A 27,456-nucleotide genomic window follows, 5' to 3' on the forward strand; every position below is an offset into this window, starting at 1 on the left:
TTTGTTCCCCATTCCCTCATAGTTTCCTTTGTTAAGATTTAATATCCTAGTCTCTGATTTAACAACATCACTTTCAAGCTTAATGTAAAATTCTATCACATGGTGGTCACTCAGGACTACTCGTCGAATGACAATATCACTACACTACCATCTTCCTCCAGTCCTACGGGCTCCCACTGCCCATGCATTGAGTTGGTGAGGGCAGCACAGTGGCACAGTGGTTATCACTTCTGCCTCACAGCATTGGAGATCCAGGTTCAATTCCGGCCTTGGGTGACTCTCTGTGTGGAGTTTGCACATTCCCCCCATGTCTGCGTGGGTTTCCTCCGAGTGCTACAGTTTCCTCCCACAGTCCAAAGATGTGCAGGTTAGGTGGAATGGCCATGCAAAATTGCCCCTTAGTGTAAAAAGGTTCGGTGGGTTTACGGGGATGAGATGTGGGCCTAGGTAGGGTGCCCTTTCCGAGGGTTGGTGCAGAATGGCCTCCTTCTGCACTGTAAGGATTTCTAGAGTTCACTCACAGCCACTTGGCCATGAGTTTCCCACCGCAGGTAACTCCCAAATTCAGAGCTGGAGCTCTGGTTGCCACTCACTGGGACTACCTGGAGCGGGGCTCGAACTCTGAACCTTCTGGATTCCGGGATGGGCAGAACTACCACAAAGAGAAAGGCTCACTCCATCATCCATTGAGGTGAATAGAAAAGCCACAGTAAAGTGTCACACGCTGAGCATTCTGAAAGACAGTCTGTAATAAAGCAGCAAAGAAGATCACCACACAGCTTATTGATTTGATCCTTGTGGCAAGCTATTAGTGTAAACTGTTGCTCTTGTGTCCCGCATAAGTTAAATAAAGAGTTATTTCTTTCTTCAGGAGATGCTGAAGCTGTCAATTATTGACATGCTTTTCACTGTGGGTAGTATCCTGCTCATCGATTTCATCCGAGGACTATTTGTGCGATTCTTGAGTGATTGTTGGTGCTGGGACCTGGAGAGCAAATTTGTGAGTATTTCTCAAATTGAAATGTTGCACTATTTTCACTGTTTATTTACAGCATGTTCTCATTTTTTATTTTGAATCTCTTGCAGCCCGAGTATGGAGAATTCAAGATTGCTGAGAATGTCTTGCATCTGATATATAATCAGGGAATGATATGGTACGCAGCAAAACTCATACAAGAGTTTGATCTTTCTCATGGGTGATTAGAATCAAGGTGCATTAAAACTGAAACATCGGTAGAGCAGTGGGCCATTCAGCCCTTCGAGCCTGTTCCACTATTCAACCTGTGTGCAAAATGCTGGGTGGCGTGCATCAACGAATCAATGTAATTGCAGTCAAAAAGTTATAATTCATTTTAAATATTTTGAGTATTAAATCTAGTGTAGTTATCAGTGTTATCATGGAACGGTTGCAAAACAGAACGAAGCCATTCAGCCCATCATATTTGTGCTGGTTTTCTGAAGGAGCAGTTCACCTAGTTTCACTGCCCTGCCTAGTCCTTGTACCTTCGTTATTTTTTTCCTTTTCAGACAATGGTGTTTTGAAAGCTTCATTTGACCCTTCCTCCGCTGCACTCTCACGTCATGTATTTTAGGGCCGCCATTTAGGGGCCTCGTCATGCCCGGATTGGTGTCGGGATGAGGCCGTTGAATCTCGCGAGATTTGAGACGCTCAAAACGTCTCGCGAGATTCAACGGAGTTTTGTGAGATGTCGCAATCTGGGTCTCTCCTCACTGGGCGCCAGCTCATTTAAATATACGTCCGCCAGATTCTCCCGGCTCCTGGCCTTGCCTGAGAAATCTCCAGGTGCCGTTTAGTACTGATCCACACAAATATGGTCCAGGTGTAATGGCACCTGGGAGCGTCACCCTGGCACTCTCCCTGACACCTGGATACCTTGGCACTGCCAGCCTGGTACTCTGGCTGAGTCACCCAGAACCCTAGCAGTGCCAGTGCCTGGGTGACACTTCCTGGCAGGCTGGGGCACTGCCAGGGTGCCAGGATGGCAGTGCCAGTGATCGGGTCATGGAGCATTACCATGTAGAAGGGTTGAGGAAGATTCCCGGGGGTCTCTTCAAGGTTGGGGACGGGGGAGAGGGACCAAAATTATGGGGGGGGGCCTCAAAGGGGTGGGGGAGAGGAAAGATCGGGGCAGCCTTCCAAAATAGCACCCCGATCTGCAAGGAGCCTATCCTGCTGGCAAACTTCAGCTCTAAGTTCACTTTTAAGTGCGGCCTCAGCGGAGAGAATCTCCCTGAGGTAAAAAAAATGGCAAAGTGCCGTTGAAGAGTGAGATGTTTCTCGGCATTGCAGCCACACTGCGTGAAAAAGTTCTTCCTCATGTCACCATTGCTTATTTTACCAATCACTTTATACCTGTGTTGGTGGAACAGTTCCTCTTTCTATCTATTCGGTCCAAATTTTGAACACCTCTATTAAGTCTCCCCTCAACCTTCTCTTCTCTGAAGAGAACAGTCCCGACCTCTCTCATCTTTTATGTAACAGACGTCCTCATCCCTGGAACTTGGTGAAGAAGGCATTCGGCATGCTTGGTTTGATTGGTCAGAACATTGAACACAGGAGTTGGGATGTCCTGTTGAAGTTGTGCAAGACATTAGTAAGGGCACATTTGGAATACTGTGTACAGTTAGAACATAGAACATACAGTGCAGAAGGAGGCCATTCAGCCCATTGAGTCTGCACCAACCCATTTAAGCCCTCACTTCCACCTTATCCCCGTAGCCCAATAACCCCTCCTCACCTTTTTTTTGGACACTAAGGGCAATTTAGCATGGCCAATCCACATAACCTGCACGTCTTGGGACTGTGGGAGGAAACCGGAGAAAACACGGGAGAATGTGCAGACTCCGCACAGACAGTGACCCAAACAGGAATCGAACCCAGGACCCTGGTGCTAAGAAGCAACAGTGCTAACCACTGTGCTACCGTGCCGCCCATCATAATATGTGTTGCTTCCTCCCTGGTGGGGAATTAAAACCCGATCTCCCGCGTGACAGGTGGAGATACTGACCACTATGCTACCGAGAAACTGACCTGGTTTCATGCTGTAAACCTCTGTGACTCTTATGACAATCACGTGAATCTTTTCTGCACCCTCTCCCTAAAGTGTACTTCCTAGTACAGGATGCAGTACTCCATTTGAGGCCGAATCAGTGTTTTATACTGATTTAACATCCTGCTTTTTGGGCTCAATTAGGTGAATATGCATTTAGTGCCTTTACATTTGAGTGCTGTGACAATTCAGCACAGACGGATTTGGGGGTCCTCATGCATAGACCAAAAAATGCTAGCATGCAGGTCGTAGGAAGGGTAAATGGAATGTGATCTTTATTTCAAAGGGAATGGAGCATAAAAAAAGTGGAAGTCTTGCTAGAACTACACAAGAGTTGGTCAGGGTGGCAGAGCGGTCTGAGGCGCTGTGTTCAGGTTGCAATCTCCGTCGGTAGCCGTGGGTTCAAGTCCCATTCCTGACATTAAGCTTTTGGTTAGCACTGTTGCCTCACAGCTCCAGGGACCCGGGTTCAATTCCTGGACTGACATCTACAGACGTTGAAAGACGCCCTCGTACGAACGGGATATGGCACTCGACTCATCGATCGACAGTTCCAACGCGCCACAGCGAAAAACCGGACCGACCTCGTCAGAAGACAAACATGGGACACAACCGACAGAATACCCTTCGTCGTCCAGTACTTCCCCGGAGCGGAGAAACTACGTCATCTTCTTCACAGCCTTCAACACGTCATTGATGACGATGAACATCTTGCCAAGGTCAACCCCACACCCCCACTACTTGCCTTCAAACAACCGCGCAACCTCAAACGAACCATTGTGTGCAGCAAACTACCCATTCTTCAGAACAGTGACCACGACACCACACATCCCTGTCATGGCAATCTCTGCAAGACGTGCCAGATCATCGACATGGATACCACTATTACACGTGAGAACACCACCCACCAGGTACGCGGTACATACTCGTGCGACTCGGCCAACGTTGTCTACCTCATACGCTGCAGGAAAGGATGTCCCGAAGCGTGGTACATTGGCGAGACCATGCAGACGCTGCGACAACGAATGAACGGACATCGCGCAACAACCAGGCAGGAATGTTCCCTTCCAGTCGGGGAACACTTCAGCAGTCAAGGGCATTCAGCCTCTGATCTCCGGGTAAGCGTTCTCCAAGGCGGCCTTCAGGACCCGCGACAACGCAGAATCGCCGAGCAGAAACTTATAGCCAAGTTCCGCACACATGAGTGCGGCCTCAACCGGGACCTGGGATTCATGTCACATTACATTCATCCCCCACCATCTGGCCTGCGAAATCCTACCAACTGTCCTGGCTTGAGACAATTCACACCTCTTTAACCTGGGGTTCCCCATCTCTGGATCTGTAAAGATTTAATCACCTGCTAATGCTCGCATTCCTAGCATTGTTTGGCATCTTTGAATTTGTCTATATATGTGTTTCTGGAACAGACCTCTTCATTCACCTGAGGAAGGAGCAGCGCTCCGAAAGCTAGTGACATCGAAACAAACCTGTTGGACTTTAACCTGGTGTTGTAAGACATCAGTCATGATATCATTGAATGAGTGCAGCAGACTCGATGGGCCAAAGGGCCTTCTTCTGCTCCTACATCTTCTGGTAAGGTCTTATTTAGTGCACGGCCCCTGTTTAGATAAGATGTGGAGATGCTGGCATTGGACTGGGGTGAGCACAGTAAGAAGTCTTACAACACCAGGTTAAAGTCCAACAGGTTTGTTTTGAATCACTAGCTTTCGGAGAACAGCTCCTTCCTCAGGTGAGGAAGGAGCAGCGCTCCGAAAGCTAGTAAATCGAAACAAACCTATTGGACTTTAACCTGGTGTTGTGAGACTTCCTACTCTGTTAGATAGGAATGCACGCCCTAGATTTGGCCCTCTCTGCCTTTATCTGTGACATTCGTTGCCATCTAACAATGCTTCCTTCCTGGAGCAGGAGCAACTAACATAATCACTGCAATATTCGACCCGCACAGAAGTTATAAATGCACCAGATTTACTGAGGTGTTTAACAGATCTTATCATGACACACTGTTTAAAAATAAACAATGATGTGAAATTGTCTGAGGGGTCATGTTTCTGTTTTACCGATACATTCAAGTCTGGAACCACATAGGTAGAATCAGACTGTTTGTGTAGCTGAGGGGTCACAGATCCACAATTAAGTGCCAGAGATTTGGAGCAAAGAGAAGGAGCAACATCTTTAAAACAGAGAGGTGCGAGTCTGTGCGCTTTATTGGTTGGGGCAGAAACGAAGAGCGTGATTTTCTGGCCATACCCGCCGACAAGATCGTCCAGTCACGCCAATGGTGACCCCCCCCCCACCCGGTATTCCCTGGCAGCAGCGGGAAAAGCGGGGAAACTCTTTTTCAGGGGCAGGACCAGAAGATCCTCCTGCTAACCAATGGCGGGCCACTTCCACCACCGCAAAACACACCACAAGGGTGGGGGGGGGGGGGGGGGGGGGGGGTAAATCCCATCAATATTCCAGATTAGATTCCACAGATACATGGAGGAAAAGGGATTGAGGAGATCTGGGAACTGGACAAGTAAACGCCGTTGAGATTGATAAGAGTAGCCAGTTTTTGTAATAGATGTTATAGTCGCCATGCTAAAAATATATGAATAAAAAGAAAAACTATTGGAAATATACAGCAACTATTGGGTGTAGGCCCTTCCTTATGATGGAGGGTCTAACCGAACAACATAACCAGTCTTTCTTCAACAAAGACGTTGACTGAGCTGCTTTCTTCAACAAACACGTTTCCAGCACATTTTTACTTCAGATTCCCAGCTTTTCCCATTTCTCTTTTTTTGGTCTTCAACCTTTAGGATGGGGGCTTTCTTCTCGCCGTGTCTTCCAGCGTTCAACGTTCTCAAACTGATTGGCCTCATGTATTTAAGGAGCTGGGCAGTCTTGACTTGCAATGTTCCACACCAGCAGGTGTTCCGAGCTTCAAGGTCAGTGCACCGTCTAAATAGTTCACAGCGATTGAATTGTCCTGGACATGTTCACTTAGTGCAATATTGAACCTAATTAGAAGATGTCAAGAAATAATTGGCTTAATCAGTACAATGAAATGCTTATGACAATCTGTGATCAATCATGCTCTGACTGATGGATGTTTATTAAATTAAACACACTTGTTAAAGTAACGATCTAATTACATGTCTCCCTCATCTCCATGTAATGAGTGTAAATGTTTCTCAACTGTGAATCCCATTTCTCTCATCAGCAGATTATATGCTCCCTTGAATCACCAGGATTTTGGAGATTTCAGTTTTGGAATGGATGTTCTTTGCTATTCCGTGTTGTTCCATGCTGTTTTTGCTTGTAGTGTTTTGCGGGCAGCACGGTGGCACAGTGGTTAGCACTGCTGCCTCACAGCTCCAGGGACGCGGGTTTCCTCCCGGTGCTCCGGTTTCCTCCCACAGTCCAAGATATGCAGGTTAGGTGGATTGACCATGATAAGTTGCCTTTCGTGTCCAAAAGGTTAGGTGAGGTTACAGGGATAAGGCGGGGGAGTGGGCCTAGATTGAAGTACTCTTTCGAAGGGTGGGTGCAGACTCAATGGGCCAAATGGACTCCTGCATTGCAGGAATTTTCGATGATTCCCTGGTCCCCATTTCCTAGCAGAGCGAGACAGTGCTTGTAAGGAGCTGAGATCCAACGTGGCATTTCAATCCCATGGTCCAATTCCCCTAGAGCACGACTCACTTTGATGGAACTCCCGAACATGGATTCACTTCTGAAGATTATCCCACTTTCAAGTCTTGCCAGTACCAAGACTTGAAAGTGGGATAATAGTTAGGAATTTCCTCGGAATGACTCATTAATAAATGGACACAAATATTAGAGTAGAATTAGAGTACAATACTGCAGGCTGAGGGGAGTGAAATTATTTCTGTCTCACATGAATTAAAATTGAATGCTTTTATCCTTTGTTAGCTCTTAGTCCACTGCAGCAGAGCAGAGGACCCTGGACATCTGGGTGGAAATCGACCTCTGGCGAGGAAGTGAGACCCCGATGAGCTGCAGTTCCCCATGGCACATCTGTTTCCGCCGCCAGATGGGTTTCGGGCTTCTGAAACGGATGATCCCATCGATCATAGCGATGCAGTCCCAAAGCCAGGGATTACATGAGAGGCTGTCGGTGAAAGTCCAGCACCTGCAGATGCAGTTGGAGGAGTCCAGCCGTGTACAGGAGCAGGAGGTGGTGCCAGCCATGCATACCACCCAGGCCAACACTGGACGGATGGAGGCCTTGGGGGCGAGGGTTTTGGCCATGGATCAACATGGCCAAGGCCTGGGGCATTCTGTGCAAGCGAGGCACATGACAGGGCTGCCACTTCACAGGCCAGGGCCACCTGGACATTGCAGCAGTGCTCCTGAGCGTGACCCAGTCACCGAGGGCCATGGCTGAGAGTGTCAGTGGCATTGTCCAGGGGCTGGCAAACGTGGCGCAGACACAGAGCGAGGTGGTCCAGTCCCAGAGGGAGATGGAACAGTCCCTGGCTGATATGACACAGACCGAGAAGATGGTGGCACAGTCACTGGGTGACGCGGCGCAGTCCACCACAGAGGTGGTCCACATCCTGTGCTCCATGGCTGCGAGCATGCAAACCCTGGCTGAGACCAGAGCAGGCTTCCAGGACTGGCAGTGCCAGGTGCGTGGAGAGCCTCAGGGGTTAGCTCCGCTCGCACCCCCACCCATGGAGTAGCTCGACGACCAACGGGCACCCTGAGTGAGGAGGAGGTGATGGGGCCAGCGCCGGTGACTCCTGCAAGGAATGCCGCAGCACCTTGAACTCCCCCTCCCCTCCAGTCCCTGGTGTACCACCTGGGCAGCGGGCATAAAAGAGCGGCACCACGTCACCTGGGACACCTGGGCACCAATCCAGGCCTGGTCGCCCCTGAAGATGGTTAACATGGGACCCTTGTCGCGGGGGGGGGGGTGGAATCACAGAAGGCCGCCTCCACTCCTGCTGTACCGTCTGGAGATTCACCTAGATGTAGTGTTAGGGCCCATAAGGTCAGAAAATTAGACACCAATTAGGTTGGCACAGGTGCAGGGCACAGTTTAGTGATAGATGCTGAGGCACAAATCTGTATATATGTTTTCACATTAAACACCTGTGCACCATGTTGCAACCTGCTTCGGTGCTCTGTCAGACGGGTGTGAGGGGTGGGCTGGTCTGGCCTGGCCGCAGAGGGGGCAGGGGGAGAATGGGTGGATGTTGGGAGTGGGCTTGGCCCAGGGGCTGCGATTCAGCTGCCCCCCCCCCCCCCCCCCCCCGCCAATTGCCCCCACCTGCACCACCCCAGGGAATTAATGGAACCGTGTGGTGGAATGGGCAGCTCGCTTGCAGGGATCACCATTGGCAGGTGTCCAAGTTCGAGGGTATTAGCTGGGAACTTTCAAAAAGTTGAATGGGGGTGCCTGTTTGCAGGCAAGGGCACAGCTGGTTAGTGGGAATCTTTCAAAAAGGTGTTAACTAGAGTTCAAGGTGAGCACATTCCTCTTAGAGTGAAGGGGCTGGTGGAAGGAGGGAACCCTGGATGACTCGGGATATTGAAGCCATGGTCAAAAGGAAGAAGGAGGCATATGAAATGCATAGGCAGCTGGGATCAAATGGATGCCTTGAAGAGTCTCGGGCTTGTCGGAGTAGAGTTAAAAGAGAAATCAGGAGGGCAAAAAGGGGATATGAGATTGTCTTGTCAGATAAGACAAAGTAAAATCCAAAGACTTTTTACAGATGCATAAAAGGTAAAAGGTGGCTACGGAGAGTGTAGGGCCTCTTAAGGATAAACAAGGTTATCTATGTGCAGATCCACAAGGGATGGGAGAGGTCCTAAATGAATATTTCTCATCAGTATTTATTGTTGAGAAAGGCACAAATGTTAGGGAAATTGGGGAAATAAAAAGTGATGTCTTGAGGAGTGTACATATTACAGAGAAGGAGGTGCTGGAGGTATTAAAGAGCATCAAGATAGATAAATCCCCGGGACCTGATGAAATGTATCCCAGGACATTGTGGGAGGCTAGGGAGGAAATTGCCGGCCCCCTAGCTGAGATATTTGAATCATCGAAAGCCACAGGAGAGGTGCCTGAAGATTGGAGAGAAGCAAATGTTGTGCCCTTGTTTGAGAAGGGCTGTAGGGGTAAGCCTGGGGACTACAGACCAGTTAGCCTTACTTCTGTAGTAGGTAAATTGTTAGAAGGTATTCTGAGGGACAGGATCTACAGGCATTTAGACAGGCAAGGGCTAATTAGGGAAAGTCAGCATGGCTTTGTGAGGGGAAAGTCATGTTTCACCAATTTGATTGAGTTTTTTGAAGGGGTAACCAAGAAGGTAGATGAGGGCAGTGCAGTCGATGTTGCCTACATGGACTGCAAGGCCTTTGACAAGGGCCGCATAGTAGGTTGTTGCAAAAGGTTAAATCTCACGGAATCCAAGGTGAGGTAGCCAATTGGATACAAAATTGGCTTGGCGACCGAAGCCAAAGGGTGGTTGTGGAGGGTTGTTTTTCAAACTGGAGGCCTGTGACCAGCGGTGTGCCTCAGGGATCGGTGCTGGGACCACTGTTATCTGTTAAATATATATTAATGATTTGGATGAGAATGTAGGAGTTATGGTTAGTAAGTTTGCAGATGACACCAAGATTGGTGGCCTAGTGGATGGTGAAGAAGGTTATATAAGATTGCAACAGGATCTTGACCAATTGGGCCAGTGGGCCGATGAATGACATGGAGTTTAATTTGGATAAATGTGAGGTGATGCATTTTGGTAGATCAAATCAGGGCAGGACCTACTCAGTTAATGGCCGGGAGTTGGGGAGAGTTATAGAACAAAGTGATCTAGGGATCAGGTTCATAGCCCCTTGAAGGTGGAGTTGCAGGTAGACAGGGTGGTGAAGAAGGCATTCAGCATGCTAGGTTTTATTGGTCAGAGTATTGAATACAGGAGTTGGGTGTCTTGTTGAAGTTGTACCAGACATTAGTAAGACCACAGATGGATCTGGTCAGATCTGGTCACCCTATTATAGGAAGGATATTGTGAAACTAGAAAGAATGCAGAAGCGTAGGAGGCTTAGGGGTGAATTTATCAAGGTCTATAATATAATGAGGGGCATAGATTAGGTAGATAGTCAACATCTTTTCCCAAAGGTAGAGGATTCTAGAATTAGAGGGCATAGGTTTAAGGTGAGAGGGGAGAGTTACAAAAGAGAACAGGGGGCAATGTTTTCACACAGAGGGTGGTGAGCATCTGGAACGAGCTGCCAGAGGCAGCGGTAGAGGCGGGTACAATTTTTTCCTTTAGAAAACTGTTAGACAGTTACATGGGCAAGGTGGGTATAGAGGGATAAGGGCCAAATGCGGGAAAGTGGGACTAGCTTAGTGATAGAAACTGGGCGGCATGGACAAGCTGGGCCGAAGGGCCTGTTTCCATGCTGTACACATCTATGACTCTGTGAGTCAGACGTTCTGAAATGATGCGGAGCACCGGGCCTCATCCCGGAGCGGGTTGTCATCCTCCTCCATCCCATGGACCGTACCCGCTGTAACTGTCAGCCCGCACTTTGTAGTGAGGCACGCAAGCACCACATATCACTGGGGGGAGGGAGGGGGGGCCCAGTCCAGGCAGGGGAGTGACGGGGTGGAGGGGCCATGGAGGTGGGATGCAGTGTCCGAGCCCCTGGCCAGTTCCCCCCACTAGTCGGAGAACCTGGAGGCGATCAGTGCGCATTGGCCCTGGCGCACACATTCTGCATCCTCCCGTGCCTGCCCAGGCCCCATGTCCTGCCAATCCTCATCCTCGGCCTCCCCCCCCCCCCCCCTCCCCCCCCCCTCATCCTCGGCCTCCTCCCCCCCCCCCACATCCATCTCGTCAGATGAGGCCTGCTGTTCATCTTCCTCCTCCAGCAAGTTGCCCTTTGTTGCGCGATGTTGTGTAGGGCGCAGCAGGCCACCACGATATGGGCAACATTCCCTGCCCTATACTGGAGGGCCCCTTCAGTGTCTCCACACACCTGAACTGCAGCTTCATGATGCCCAAGTACCACTTGATCGCGCCCCTGGTTGCTGCATGGTCATTGTTGTTGAGGGTCTCTCTGTCAGTCTGTGCTGCTATGCCTGGTAAATAAGTGTGATTGACAGGACAGTTCCATTGTTCCCGGGATCGCCTGGAGATGGTCTTTTGCCTATGTTGTTTGCATCCACTTGCAAAATCTTTTGAAGTCTGCAACTTTGTTTGATCTGTCCTGCAGTCCATAAAACCTGACCACTTTTCCCAGCATCCCTTGCTGGACACCATTTTAGGTGGCCATAGCATCATCAGCCACGACTGCAGTGGATAATCCCTGTCGCCCAGGAGCCAAGCCCCCAGCAAGGGGGGAGCCTCGAAGAGGTCAGGAACCGTCAAGTGTGCCAGGATGAAGGTGTTATGCACACTGCCCGGGTATCGGGCGCAGACATGCATGATGCACAGCTGATGGTCACACATCAGCTGCATGTTCATTGAGTGGAACCCCTTTTGGTCTGTCATCTGAAGGTTTTCGTAGGACAACATGCATCCTGTCGATCACACCCTGGACCAGGGGCATCTTAGCGAAGGCGGCGAACCCAGCTGCCCGGGCATCCTGGTGGGTTCGGTCCACATTGAAATGAATGCATTTTGATGACTGGGCATATAGGACCTCCATGATAGCGCTGGTGCACCTCTGCATCGGGTTCTGTGAGACCTCAGATAGGTCCCTACTCAGCGCTGAAAGGATCCCGTGGCATAGAAGTTCGGGGTGACTGTGGTAGTCGGTATTGGAGGTATTACGGTACCCTGAATAATGCTGTAAGACCATTGGTGTGGGAGGTACCTGAGACTGCTATTTCATTGGTGAAGCCTGCCTGCTGGTTCCGCCCAGTAAGGTGGAGTATAAGAGCCTGAGTCTCCCCAGCAGCTGCATTCTGTACCTGCGCTGCTGGGGGAAACATCTAGTGTAATAAAGCCTTCATTGTCTCCAATCTCGCTTCTGGACTTATTGATCGAGCATCAATTTAGTGTACTAGATTTTAAAGAACAGAGCTCCGAATCAAGTTGGAGTGTCTGCAACTCAGCTCCCACGTGGCAAACTCAGCGGCAACCTTCAAGCACTGACTGGCGTGCTTCGACGGGTACCTCAGGACGGCCACAGCTACACCCATGGAGGACCAGAAGATGCAAGTTCTTCACTCGAGGGTGAGCCCAGAGATCTACACCCTCATCGAGGATGCGGACAATATCGAGGCCGCAATGACCCTGCTGAAAGGACACTATATTCGCCCTGTAAACCAGGTCTACGCCCGACATCTGCGAGCGACGAGGCAACAAATCCGCGGGGAATTCCTGGAGGAGTTCTACTGTGTGCTCCTGGTGTTAGGGAGGAACTGTGACTGCCCGCAAGTTTCGGCCAGCGACCACACAGAACTTTTGATCCGGGTCGCATTCGTTGCAGGTATGCTGTCCTCCCAAATCCGCCAGCGATTGCTGGAGAAAGAGACACTAGGCCTCAAGGAGGCATGGGCCCTTGATAGCTCGCTGGATGTGGCCTCCCAAAACGTCCGCGCTTACGTCCCTGATCGCGCGGCAGCCCCTTGGGCAGCGTGGAACCCCCCCGCGGCCGACTCCGATGTATCCCCCATCCCCCCACAAGCTTGTGCTGCGAGACTGCCGGGCAACTCCGGGGGGCCCCGCTGCTATTTTTGCGGGCATGCCAAGCACCCCCGGCAGCGCTGCCCGGCCCGCTCATCCATCTGCAAAGGGTGCGGCAAAAAGTGCCATTTTGTGGCATTATGCCAGGCCCAGGTGGTCGCCGCGGTCTCCCGGGGCGAACCGGGACCACCACCACAACTCTCTCCACGAGCCACGTGCGGCCAGCGGATGCCGCCATCTTCCTTCTCCAGACCCACGTGCGGCCTCCGGGTGCCGCCATCTTGTTCCCCGGGGACCACGTGCGACGGAAGGGCGCCGCCATCTTGTACACCTCCAGCCATGTGCGACCAGTGGGCGCCGCCATCTTGGCTGGACTCTCAGGACCCCGACTCGGATGACCACACACCACCCGAGGAAAACATCCAACTTTTGCCACGACTTGCCTGGGTGACCCTAGACCAGTCTCAGCCCCAAACACTCTCAACTGCTACGACGACCGTGCTCATCTATGGGCATAAAACATCCTGCCTGATCGGCTCCGGGAGCACAGAGAGCTTCATACACCCCAATACGGTAAGGCGCTGTTCTCTTCCCATCCACCCAGTTAACCAAAAAATTTCCCTGGCCTCCGGGTCTCACTCGGTAGAGATCAAAGGGTTCTGCATCGCGAACCTCACAGTCCAGGGAAGGGAGTTTAAAAATTACCGGCTCTACGTCCTTCCTCACCTCTGCGCTGCCACGCTCCTAGGGTTAGACTTCCAATGTAACCTCCAGAGCTTAACTTTTAAATTCGGCGGCCCTATACCCCCCCCTCAATGTCTCCAGCCTCGCGACCCTCAAAGTCGATCCGCCTTCCCTGTTTGCGAACCTCACCCCGGATTGTAAACCCGTCACCACCAGGAGCAGACGGTACAGTGCCCAGGACCGGACCTCCATTAGGTCGGAAGTCCAGCGGTTACTGAAGGAAGGTATTATTGAGGCTAGCAACAGTCCCTGGAGAGGACAAGTAGTGGTCGTAAAGACCGGGGAGAAGCATAGGATGGTCATTGTTTATAGTCAGACCATCAACAGGTATATGCAGCTCAACGAGTACTCTCTCCCCCGCATATCAGATTTGGTCAACCAGATTGCACAATACAAGGTCTTTTCCACGGTGGATCTCAAGTCCGCCTACCACCAGCTCCCCATCCGCCCTAGCGACAGAAATACACTGCATTCGAAGCAGATGGGCGGCTCTACCACTTCCTAAGGGTTCCCTTCGGTGTCACAAATGGAGTCTTGGTCTTCCAATGAGAGATGGACCGAATGGTTGACTGGTACGGTATGCGGGCCATGTTTCCGTACCTCGATAACATCACCATCTGTGGCCACGACCAACAGAACCACGACACCAACTTCCGAAAATTCCTCCATACCATAAAAATCCTTAATCTAACATATATCAAGGACAAATGCGTGTTCAGCACCGACCGTCTAGTCATCCTCGGCTACGTAGTGCATGATGGAATTATAGGCCCAGACCCTGAACACATGTTTCCCCTCCCCCACTGCGCCAAGGCCCTGAAACGCTGCCTGGGATTTTTTTTGTATTATACCCAGTGGGTCCCCAACTACGCGGACAAGGCCCGCCCACTAATTCAATCCACAGTTTTTCCCCCGTCGGCAGAGGCTCGCCAGGCCTTCAGCCGCATCAAAGCGGACATCGTAAAGGCCACGATGCACGCCATCGACGAATCCCTCCCCTTCCAAGTCGAGAGCGACGCGTCCGACGTAGCTCTGGCGGCCACCCTCAACCAAGCGGGCAGACACGTGGCCTTCTTCTCACGCACCCTTCATGCTTCAGAAATCCGCCATTCCTCAGTTGAAAAGGAGGCCCAGGCCATAGTGGAAGCTGTGCGGCACTGGAGGCATTACCTGGCCGACAGGAGATTCACTCTACTCACTGACCAACGGTCGGTGGCCTTCATGTTCGATAATGCACAGCGGGGCAAGATAAAGAACGATAAGATCTTACGGTGGAGGATCAAACTCTCCACCTACAACTATGAGATCTTATATCGTCCCGGGAAGCTAAACGAGTCCCCTGATGCCCTATCCTGCGGCACATGTGCCAACACACAAGTGGACCGACTCTGGGCCCTCCACGAGGACCTCTGCCACCCGGGGGTCACTCGATTCTTCCATTTCATCAAGACCCGCAACCTTCCCTACTCCATCGAGGAGGTCAGGACCGCCACCAGGAATTGCCAAATCTGCGCGGAGTGCAAACCGCCCTTCTACAGGCCAGAGAAAGCACACCTGATAAACGCTTCCTGTCCCTTTGAACTCCTCAGCATGGACTTCAAACGGCCCCTCCCCTCTACCGACCGCAACACGCACTTCCTGAACGTGATTGACGAGTACTCCCGGTTCCCATTCGCCATCCCCTGCCCCGACATGACCACAGCCACCGTCATAAAAGCCCTCCACAGTATCAGTTTCCCCGCCTACATGCACAGCGATAAGGGGTCCTCCTTCATGAGCAACGAACTGCGTCAATTCCTGCTCAGCAAGGGCATTGCCTCGAGCAGGACGACCAGTTACAACCCCTGGGGAAACGGACAGGTTGAGAGGGAGAACGGAACGGTCTGGAAGACCGTCCTACTGGCCCTACGGTCCAGAAATCTCCCAGTCCCCCGCTGGCAGGAGGTCCTCCCGGATGCTCTGCACTCCATCCGGTCACTGCTGTGTACCAGGACCAACCAAACACCTCACGAACATCTCCTCGTCTTCTCTAGGAAGTCCTCCTCCGGGACCTCGCTCCCAACCTGGCTGACAGCCCCTGGACCCATCCTGCTCCGCAACACGTGCGGGCGAACAAGTCGGACCCATTGGTCGAGAGGGTCCATCTCCTTCCCGCTGACCCTCAATACGCCTATGTGGCGTACCCCGACAGCTGACAGGATACAGTCTCCCTACGGGACCTGGCGCCTGCTGGATCCCCACCCACACCTCCACCACCGACCCCACCCTCCCTCCCACCAGCGCACCCCACAGCCACCCCCTTCCCAGGGGGATTGGTCCTCCCAACGGTCCCATCTAGGGTTGATGAAGCTGCCGAAGAAGCCGAAGGCACGCTTCCGGAGCCACGGATGCCCGAGCTGGCACCTGCATCACCGCCGAAGCTACGACGATCGCAGAGGACGACCAGGGCCCCCGATCGACTAATTGTTTCATTCTGACTGTAAATAAATACTGTAAGTAGTTGCGACATGTAACGAGGCAAAACACTGTGCTAACGTATACCGCGTACCACCATAACCTCAACCTCTACTACTGTGTAACGCGAGACCACCACCCCCGCCGGACTCTTTTTTTTAACAGGGGGTGAATGTGGTAGTCGGTATTAGAGGTATTATGGTACCCTGAATAATGCTGTAAGACCATTGGTGTGGGAGGTACCTGAGACTGCTATTTCATTGGTGAAGCCTGCCTGCTGGTTCCACCCAGTAAGGCGGAGTATAAGAGCCTGTGTCTCCCCAGCAGCTGCATTCTGTACCTGCGTTTCTGGGGGAAACATCTAGTACAATAAAGCCTTCAATTGTCTCCAATCTCGCTTCTGGTGTTATTGATTGAGCATCAGTGACCAACACCTCGACGACGACCGGGAGGAAGTGTCCTCCTCATTCCCCCGTGGAGCCAGATGCGCCATGATCTGGCAGTTCCCCTGCTCAGCCGGAGTCTTCGGCATGCCTGGTCCTCGAATCACAGGCACTGTTGGTACACATGAGGACTCATGCGGTGCCTCCTTTGCACCTCCTTTTCCTCCTCGTCCTGTTGGGCGGGCGGCTCTCCATCATCGCCGGCTGTCTCCTGTTCCTCTGCGGCAGGTTCCGCTGCTGCAGCTTCCTCCTCCTTGAGCAGCTCCAGTTCGTACAGCCGCAGTGCATCCCCCAGAGCTATGGCAACTAGGATGAAGGCCACCATTGCTGGTTGTATATCCATTGTCTGCAGGGGGTGAAAGGCCAAAGCAGGTACACCGGGCCATACAGTGGCCCTGGAGGGGACTACAGACTATGCCCCCGCATGTCCCCCTCCCCCACCCCCCACCCCCCCCCCCCACCCCCCCCCCGCTCTGCCATCCCAGCACCATGGGGGCCTCTGGTTCCCATCCCTGCTGCCGGGGTTGCCATCAGTTCATGCTGCCCTTGCCAGCGGAACGCTCTATGGCCCCTGTCCAGCACCCCCCCGTGGGTGCTACTGTGGCCGTTGCCCTTCGGTAGACCGCGTGATGTCGATGGCGGAGGGTGGGGTGCAGGGATGGGGGCTGGGGTGCCGGGGAGGTGGGTTGGAAGGGGGGAATGGTATGGCAGGGGGTGGGGGCTGGAATGGTGGGGTGGAGGGGGTGGTCTGGGGTGTGGGGGGTGGTGTGGTGGGGCCACCCATATGGCCGGTGGCACTCTGCAGAACCAGGGGCCAAGTTGGGTGGTGAGTGGGGTGCGCAGCAAGATGGCTGACTTGCAGGCTGCGGCAATGGCGGTCCGTGCCTGGACAACGCCCCAGTCCAGTGGGGGTGTCACCCCTGCCCCATGACCCGTCACCCCATCATCAAACCCCCCGGCCCTAGCAGGGAATCCCATCCCTCTGCCAACCTGGCCAGTGTCAGGACTGGCAGCCCACGGTCATACCTCTGCGTATCCTACCTCCTCTCTTACCTCCTCTCTCTCCCTCATCAGCCATGGTGTCAGTTTCCTGATTTTTAAAGGCACAAGTGAACCTCGCCATCCCAAATTCCCCCCAGTGGACGCGGAGAATTCCGGAGACCCCAGAGAATAGCCCGCTAATGGCATGTAAATGGCGTAGAACTCAGAGAATTGCGATTTAGCGTGAACCTGGTGCCCACCATGATTTTGGCGTCAAAACACAGTCTCCATCCAATTGCCTTTCTCGATTTTGGCGTCGGCCAACAGAGAACCCTGCCCTATGTGTTTTCAAGAAGGAGTTAGGTATAGCTCTTGGGGCTAAAGAGATCAAAGGATTTAGGTGGAAAGCGGGAACAGGTTACTGAGTTGGATGATCACCCATGACCATAGTAAATGGTGGAATAGGCTTGAAGGACCGAATGGCTTCCTCCTGTTTATATTTTTTTGTTTTTATGTTTCTAAAGCAAGTTAGAGATATTAGGTAAGCATCTTAGAGTACTTTCCCCAAATTTATTCAGTGACTGCAACCTGTACTTCGATATCATCGTTAAAGTAATAAATGTCCAAGGCCTTTCACAGGAGGACTGAGTTACGTGAGGAGATTTTAGAGTAGAAGACCAAATGCTTGGTCTAAGTTGCCCTTTTTAAGGAGCGTCTTAAAGGAGGAATGGGAGGTTTGGGAGGGAGTTTCAGAGCTGGGGCCTACGGAGCTAAAGGCACAAAGAACAATGTGGGAGCAATTAAAATCCGGAATGATCAAGAGGTCAAATTAGAGGAGTGCGGATATCCCGGAGGGTTGTGGGGCTGAAGGAGCGGGTCAAGGCCATGGAGGGATTTTTTTTTAAAAGGACGATAATTCAAAAATTGAGGTGTTGTCAAATTGAGAGCCAATGGAAGTCAGTGAGCACAGGGGTTGAAGGGATCTGGTGCGAGCCAGGTATGGGCAGTAGAGTTCTGGGTGAGCTTAAGTTTAGAGATGGTTGAAAGTGGTCAGGAGTGGTTTAGAATAGTAAAATCTCAAGGGAAGAAAGTCACAAGTGAGGTTTTCAGCAACATCCTTGGGTTTAAGGGGTAGGTCGTGCTTGTGCCATCCCCATCCAGGTGTAAACCAATTATTGATTCAGGCCTTCTGAGAGAGTTAATCAGTGGAATATCAGCTGCTCATGGTAAGGATGCATTCAGCTTGTCTCATGGAGGGTTGGCAACCAGAGGAAACAGATTTGAGAAAATTGGGGAAATTATTTTATCCAGCGAGTTGCTAAGATCTGGAATGCACCACCTGAATGGATGGTGGAAGCAGATTCAAAGATAACATTAAAAAGGAAATTGAATATATATTGGAAAAGAACAGAATGCAGAATGATAAAAAAACAATAGGGGTGTGGGACTATTCAGATAGCTCCTTCAAAGAGCTGGCTCAGCCCCAGTGGGCCGAATGGCCTCCTTCTGTGCCAGTAATATTGTATTCTGTGCAGAATGAGGTGGCATTTCTTGGAATCTCTAACCTCACCTGAAGATTTTTAAACCTGAGTCTCTTTTCTACACCCATGTGTGCAAGATCTAAATCAACAAGGCCTCACTCAACTCACTGAGAATGATTCAAGAGGATGAATTCATCAAGATTGCACTTTGAGCGGCACGGTGGCACTGCTGCCTTCGATGCTGAGGACTCGGATTCGATCCCGGCCCTAGGTCACTGACTGTGTGGAGTTTGCACATTCTCCCCGTGCCTGTGTGGGATTCACCCCCACAACCCAAAGATGTGCAGGTTAGGTGGATTTGCCATGCTAAATTGCCCCTTAATTGGAAAAGAATAATTGGGTACACTAAATTTATTTCTTTTAAAAACTACACTTTGAGCATACAACCTCCCTGTCCAGTGGAGAATTGAATCTTAGAATCCCTATAGTGCAGAAGGACGCCATTCGGCCCATCAAGTCTGCACCGATCCTCTGAAAGAGCACCCTATCCAGGCCCACTACCCTGCTCTATCCCTGTAATCCCACCTAACCATTGGACACTAAGGGGCAATTTAGTGTGGCCAATCCACCAAACCTGCATGTCTTTGGACTGTGGGAGGAAACCGGAGCACCCGGAGGAAACCCATGCAGAAACGGGGCGAATGTGCAAACGCCACACAGTCACCAAAGCCTAATTGAACCTGGGTTCCTGGTGCTGTGAGGCAGCAGTGTTAACTACTGTGCCACCGTGCCTCCCCTTGAGTGTGGAGGTGGAAGATTTTTATTCTGGTAAGAGACCATTAAGGCTCAACTTTAACTCTCTCTCTCCTTAGAGAATATTACCAGCAATATCTTTTTCCGATTTCCAGCAATTGTAACACGTTGCTTTCATATTTAAGATTTTAGTTGTCTAAAAATTAGCAGTGACATGATGCAAAGGCACTGACTTTCCACCCCATCCTTCAACTCATACTCTTCATTGAGTTACAATCCATGGAAGCAGAGTCTCCACAATATTATTCCATTTTTGCAAGGCAGTGGTGATAAACAGCAGATGTTTTGATCATATTGTGTTTTATTTCCCTCCCAGGTCGAACAATTTCTATCTAGCCATGACCCTGTTCATGCTCTTCTTGTGTATGCTACCAACCGTCTTCGCTATTGCAAGATATAGACCATCGCCGACCTGTGGGCCATTTAGGTAATGTTTTTCTTTTCTTTTTTTAAATAAATTTCGAGTACCCAATTATTTTATTCCAATTAAGGGGCAATTTAGCGTGTTCAATCTTTGGGTTGTGGGGGCGAAACCCACGCAAACACGGGGAGAATGTGCAAACTCCACACGGACAGTGACCCAGAGCCGGAGTCGAACCTGGGACCTCGGCGCCGTGAGGCAGCAGGGCTAACCCACTATGCCACCGTGCTGCCCTGGTAATGGGTTTTTAATACCAAGTCTTTATTAAAAGATTCTTGCTTGTCCATGACAGAACAGAAGCCCTGTGCTGGATTCTCCAGTCCCCCAGCTGCATGTTTCTCGGCGGCGGCCGTTCGCTGTTGACAGGATTCTCTCTTCCCGCCGCTTGTCAATGGAATTTCCCATTGAAGCCACCCCACGCCATTGGGAAACCCATGGGCGGGGGTTTGTGCCGGCTGGAAAAAGGGTCCCGACAACCGGAGATTCCCAGTCCTCGTGTATGGAAGTAGCATTACAGCAATTTAAGACAGTGATGAGGAGGAATTTCTTCTCTTGGTGAATCTGTGGAATTAATTACCGCAGAGAGCTGTAGAGTCTGGGTCATTCAGTATGTTCAAGGCTGAGGTAGACTGATTTTTAATCAGTAAGGGAATCAAGGGTTATGGGGATAAGGCGGGAAAGTGGAGTTGAGGATTAACTTATCAGATCAGTCATGATCTCATTGAATGGGGCAGACTTGACAGGCCGAATGACCTACTAATGCTCCTACGTCTTATGGTCTTCTAGCAATGGTAATGCAGATTTTTGTTCTTTTTAAACAGCGGTCAAGATAAAATTTATGACATTGTGTCTGAGACGATAGTCAATGACTTCCCTGTCTGGTTCAACACTGTGATGGGCTATGTGACGAGCCCTGTAGTGGCACTTCCTGCCCTGCTGCTACTTTTGTAAGTACGAATATAGCCAAGTGTGGCTTTATTTATGGCTTTAGAAGTCATAAACTTCACTGTATTCATTGACTTTTGTGCACGCTTGCAACAGGAGCGAATTTAAATTTTAAAAACCGCAGGGAAGGGTTTGCGGAATCAACCGAGGTTTGGAGCATCGTTTGGAACTTATCACTCTTTATTTCTACTGTTTAATAGTTCATTGTTAGTCAGCGAGAGCCAACAGCAGAGTTACATTTCTATTACAATTCACACGTCCTCGGAACACCTTTGCGGCCATGAGTTCGTTCGCACGTGTAGTCATAGTTATAATACGTGAAATGCAGCTTCCGATTTGCACACACAGAGCTCCACAAAGCAATGAAACACATTACCCAATCATTTGTTTTAATGATCATTGAGGGACGAATATTGGTCAGAACATCAGGGTAAACCAAGCAAAGAGCTAATCCTTACATATTACACTAATGTATTCAATCCAGAGAGAAAGAAATGTATATATTATGCATAGTGTACATTGAATGTATACGTATGTATATTTTGCAGATTATTATTAAGATGCTTTATATGTATTCCTGTTAATTGATTGGCTCCCTCTCTCCCTCTAGCATGCTGATTTATTATCTCCAGTCAATTGCACGCTCGCTGAAATTTACCAATAATCAGCTGAGGATGCAACTGCAAGTTGTACGTATTATATTTGACCTTTTGAAATCTTTGGGATGCTCTCACACATTGTAATCCCATTAGAGCAGAGAAGTAATGTGAACATTTGTGTTCATTCTACCTGCAGGAAAGAACGGAGGATAAAAAGAAAGTATTCCAGATGGCAGTCGGTAGGAGAGTTCCTTGCTCCGTATCTCACAAATGTCTCAACTCATGCACCACATTTGACCGAGGCGAAATTACATTGCATGGGAACTTCTGTTTATATTTTCTGTCACCATGGTGGCACAGTGGCTAGCACTTGGTCAGACCAAGGGATATTTAGGAGAATGAAGCTCCTGGTTAATGTGACACACAGGAAAATTAGGGGAGAGACCGAGATCACTGTTAATGTGAATGATTACGGCACACACTCCACAAACCTGTGTTCCCTCTTCTAGGAAGGATAGTTCAGAGAATCAGAGTAATATTGTAAAGATCCTGGATGGAATTCTCCGGCCATCGGGATTCACTTTTCCCACTGGCAGCCCATCCCCGCCCATGGGGTTCCCAGTGGCATAGGGTGGTTTTTATGTGAAATCCTATTGACTAAGCAGCGGGAAGAGAGACTCCCATCAGCAGCTAATGCCGAGAAACACGGGGCTGGGGGGTCGGAGACTCCCACCTCCTTATCTCAGAGCCATTCATATTACTGGCAATCTGGATGTGTCCAGGATGTGTCCAATCAGAAATAGGAATAAAATTCCTTGGGAATGTGCTGACACATGTTGGAGTATCAGCACCTCGCCAACACGTTGGGCCGGATCTTGGTGGGGGAGGAGGGAAGGTTAATTTGAGTAACTTTTTGGTCTGGTGATCCTGTCTCTTTTTAACAAGACCCCACCCATCACATTTCCATTCCGGAGAGGCGAATGTAAGATGGAATCAGGCCCAGCGTTTCTGAGGGAAGCTTGAGTCAGCAGCAGAGGTGGGAAGATGGCAAGGCTGGCAGGCTATAATGCCCACTTCCAAACTTCTGGGCCATTGACCCAGTTTTATTAATTAATGCCTTCTAACCCTCACCCCTCCATTCCCCCTCATTTTCCCTATGCTACCTCCATGCTCCCATTCCTCCTCATTCCAACACCACCTCCATGTCCCATCATGATCCCATGCAGCCTCCATGCCCTCTCATATTAGCCATGCCACTTCCACTTCCCCGTGTATCCTCCATGCGCCCATTATATCTTTTCGACACTCACCCAGCATCTGCTAATGCACAGATCTCAGTAGCTATGCCCTTGGAATGGAGAAAATAACTTCTAACAATCAAATAGAGCTGCCATTTAAATACACTTCAAACTGAAAAAAAACATGCATAAAAGCCATTCAGAAATTCGATCCCCTCAAGTGCTCAGTCTGTTATAAAATCAAACATCTATTTCACCAACCACATCAAAAACAGATAACCTTCAATAACCTCTTAAAACGATCAAACTATAAATGCAGCCCCCTGCTGAGATAAGTGGTTTTGGATCTTAGGAATTCAGCCACGCATCCAAAATGACCTCTGATATCAAAATGTGTGGAGAATTTGAGGGTGGTTTGAGGTCATCAGAAAGGCAAATTATCTTAAACATTTGAACAAAAGGTTAAGGAAGCAGTTCCACTTGAATTTCAGTGCCGGCATGATGCCAGATGCATGGGCTGTATGACCCACTGGTTGGCTGATTGAACTGAATGGCTAGAATTAAAATGAATACTAAAACTATAGGACACAACCTACATTTCAAAGAGGGTAAATTCCAGACTAATCTTTGGAAACAATTCAGTGAGTGAGTGATGGGTCTATGGAAGAGGTTCTATCCAGGGAGACATTGGACACAGCTCACATTGACTCATGGAAATGCAAACTAGACAAATTTCATTAAAAAATAGTACTTTGGGTTACAGCATTTGAGTATTTTGAGACATGGCGCATGGTGGGTGTGGTGTTTTTGAGAGGAATTTTGGACCTCTGTTCCCACAGAAATTTTGCCCTGGTCTATTCTACACCAGTTGATAAAGATTGATTGCCACGTGAAGTCAACAACTCCATTATTGTCCGATCATGCAACTCTCTGGATGGTCAATGATGAACGAGATGAACCTTGGCCTTATCTTGTCCAGCAGTTGCCGTAGAAAAATATCTTAATTGGGTAGATGGCAAGAGAAGCAGAAGTTGGAACGAGATGGGATTACACCAAGCCTCCTTTCATTATTATACCTATTACATTTTCTAAAGTTTAATTATTAATTGTACATGGGCAGAAAATTATGTGGAGCCAATTTATGGATTTTAGATACAACCTTCTGGGGGCCGGGAGAGTTGCTCACCATCAAACCAATGCATTGGATAAGCCCACAGTACTGCCCCTGTTTTACCCAGGGCAATTGTTTTGGAATAAATGAACAACATGCGGAGATTATAATCTCTGGAGGTTTTTCTCCCTTTTCAGCACGATTCCAACATCTGGAGGATGGCGACAAGAAGACTGAACATGAAAGTGATGCCACCAGCCACGAATCCTCCCTACAGTCCTCACCTCGGAGGAACGGAAGCGTCACCAACTTTGACTCCCCGCTCAGTGCCGGGAGTGACATCCAGACCATCTCACAACAGGTGGCTCATGCAGTGGATGTCACCCAGGTTCCCAGTCTACCTCCAAATCCAGCCGGACAAAAACACAGGCGTGAACACATCTTCCAGAGGTCAGCACTCTTTCTTGGATTCCTCCACCCATGAATGATTGATTACTCTAAATTACTACGCTGTGAGAAAAAGTTTAGGTTACTAAATGCCTTCTATGAAGATTCACTATGAAATGGACACAGTTTAGACCATAAGACCATAAGATATAGGAGCGGACGTAAGGCCATTCGGCCCATCGAGTCCACTCCACCATTCAATCATGGTTGATTTCAACTCCATTTACCCGCTCTCTCTCCATAGCCCTTAATTCCTCGAGAAATCAAGAATTTATCAACTTCTGTCTTAAAGACACTCAACGTCCCGGCCTCCACCGCCCTCTGTGGCAATGAATTCCACAGACCCACCACTCTCTGGCTGAAGAAATTTCTCCTCATCTCTGTTCTAAAGTGACTCCCTTTTATTCTAAGGCTGTGCCCCCGGGTCCTAGTCTCCCCTGCTAATGGAAACAACTTCCCTACATCGACCCTATCTAAGCCATTCATTATCTTGTAAGTTTCTATTAGATCTCCCCTCAACCTCCTAAACCCCAATGAATATAATCCCAGGATCCTCAGACGTTCATCGTATGTTAGGCCTACCATTCCTGGGATCATCCGTGTGAATCTCCGCTGGACCCGCTCCAGCGCCAGTATGTCCTTCCTGAGGTGTGGGGCCCAAAATTGCTCACAGTATTCTAAATGGGGCCTAACTAATGCTTTATAAAGCTTCAGAAGTACATCCCTGCTTTTATAATCCAAGCCTCTTGAGATGAATGACAACACTGCATTTGCTTTCTTAATTACGGACTCAACCTGCAAGTTTACCTTTAGAGAATCCTGGACTAGGACTCCCAAGTCCCTTTGCACTTCAGCATTATGAATTTTGTCACCGTTTAGAAAATAGTCCATGCCTCTATTCTTTTTTCCAAAGTGCAAGACCTCGCACTTGCCCACGTTGAATTTCATCAGCCATTTCTTGGACCACTCTCCTAAACTGTCTAAATCTTTCTGCAGCCTCCCCACCTCCTCCATACTACCTGCCCCTCCACCTATCTTTGTATCATCGGCAAACTTAGCCAGAATGCCCCCAGTCCCGTCATCTAGATCGTTAATATATAAAGAGAACAGCTGTGGCCCCAACACTGAACCCTGCGGGACACCACTCGTCACCGGTTGCCATTCCGAAAAAGAACCTTTTATCCCAACTCTCTGTCTTCTGCCTGACAGCCAATCGTCAATCCATGTTAGTACCTTGCCTTGAATACCATGGGCCCTTATTTTACTCAGCAGTCTCCCGTGAGGCACCTTATCAAAGGCCTTTTGGAAGTCAAGATCGATAACATCCATTGGCTCTCCTTGGTCTAACCTATTTGTTATCTCTTCAAAGAACTCTAACAGGTTTGTCAGGCACGACCTCCCCTTACTAAATCCATGCTGACTTGTCCTAATCCGACCCTGCACTTCCAAGAATTTAGAAATCTCATCCTTAACAATGGATTCTAGAATCTTGCCAACAACCGAGGTTAGGCTAATTGGCCTATAATTTTCCATCTTTTTCCTTGTTCCCTTCTTGAACAGGGGGGTTACAACAGCGATTTTCCAATCCTCTGGGACTTTCCCTGACTCCAGTGACTTTTGAAAGATCATAACTAACGCCTCCACTATTTCTTCAGCTATCTCCTTTAGAACTCTAGGATGTAGCCCATCTGGGCCCGGGGATTTATCAATTTTTAGACCTCTTAGTTTTTCTAGCACTTTCTCCTTTGTGACGGCTACCGTATTCAACTCTGCCCCTTGACTCTCCGGAATTGTTGGGATATTACTCATGTCTTCTACTGTGAAGACTGATGCAAAGTACTTATTCGGTTCCTCAGCTATTTCCTTGTCTCCCATCACAAAATTACCAGCGTCATTTTGGAGCGGCCCAATGTCAACTTTTGCCTCCCGTTTGTTTTTAATGTATTTAAAGAAACTTTTACTATCGTTCCTAATGTTACTGGCTAGCCTACCTTAAAAATTTGATCCTCTCTTTCCTTATTTCTCTTTTTGTTATCCTCTGTTTGTTTTTGTAGTCTTCCCAATCTTCTGACTTCCCACTACTCTTTGCCACATTATAGGCTTTCTCTTTTGCTTTAATGCATTCCCTAACTTCCTTTGTCAGCCATGGCTGCCTAATCCCCCCTCTGATAACCTTTCTTTTCTTTGGGATGAACCTCTGTACTGTGTCCTCAATTACTCCCAGAACCTCCGCCATTGCTGTTCTACTGTCTTTCCCACTAGGCTTTGCTCCCAGTTGATTTTCGTCAGTTCCTCCCTCATGCCCCTGTAGTTACCTTTATTTAACTGTAACACCTTTACATCTGATTCTACCTTCTTTCTTTCAAATTGGAGATTGAATTCGACCATATTATGATCACTGCCTCCTAAGTGCTCCCTTACTTTAAGATCTTTAATCAAGTCTGGCTCATTACATAACACTAAGTCCAGATGGCCTGTTCCCTCGTGGGCTCCATCACAAGCTGTTCCAAAAAGCCCTCCTGTAAACATTCAATGAATTCCCTTTCCTTGGGTCCACTGGCAGCATTATTTACCCAATCCACCTGCATATTGAAGTCCCCCATGATCACTGTGACCTTGCCTTTCTGACATGCACTTTCTATTTCGTGGTGCATTTTGTGCCCCCGGTCCTGACCACTGTTAGGAGGCCTGTACATAACTCCCATTATGGTTTTTTTGCCTTTGTGGTTCCTCAACTATACCCACACAGACTCCACATCATCTGACCCTATGTCGTTTAGTGCTATTGATTTAATTTCATTCCTAATTAACAAGGCAACCCCGCCCCCTCTGCCCACCTCTCTGTCTTTTCGATAGGTTGTGAATCCCTGGATGTTTAAATGCCAGTCCTGAATCTCCTGCAACCATGTCTCTGTGATGCCTACCACATCATACCTGCCAGTCACAATCTGGGCCACAAGCTCATCTACCTTGCTCCGTACACTGCGCGCATTTAAATATAGCACCTCTAATTCTCTATTGACCGTCCCTT

At 49.4% G+C, this 27,456-nt stretch overlaps 1 protein-coding gene across 1 annotated transcript in view; it reads left to right on the top strand.

Annotated features, from left to right (window-relative positions):
- Positions 1–27,456, top strand: part of LOC140386421 (transmembrane channel-like protein 3) — a 107,038-nt gene that overhangs the window by 73,077 nt on the left and 6,505 nt on the right. Inside the window, exons 14-21 of the mRNA XM_072468751.1 lie at positions 872–1,000; positions 1,087–1,154; positions 5,894–6,022; positions 19,981–20,091; positions 20,907–21,032; positions 21,641–21,719; positions 21,826–21,868; positions 24,176–24,428. Coding sequence (XP_072324852.1) covers positions 872–1,000; positions 1,087–1,154; positions 5,894–6,022; positions 19,981–20,091; positions 20,907–21,032; positions 21,641–21,719; positions 21,826–21,868; positions 24,176–24,428 — 938 coding nt within the window. The remainder of the gene's footprint in view (positions 1–871; positions 1,001–1,086; positions 1,155–5,893; positions 6,023–19,980; positions 20,092–20,906; positions 21,033–21,640; positions 21,720–21,825; positions 21,869–24,175; positions 24,429–27,456) is intronic.

The sequence above is a fragment of the Scyliorhinus torazame genome, chromosome 12, assembly GCF_047496885.1.
Source record: "Scyliorhinus torazame isolate Kashiwa2021f chromosome 12, sScyTor2.1, whole genome shotgun sequence".
In the NCBI taxonomy this organism is placed as follows: domain Eukaryota; kingdom Metazoa; phylum Chordata; class Chondrichthyes; order Carcharhiniformes; family Scyliorhinidae; genus Scyliorhinus; species Scyliorhinus torazame.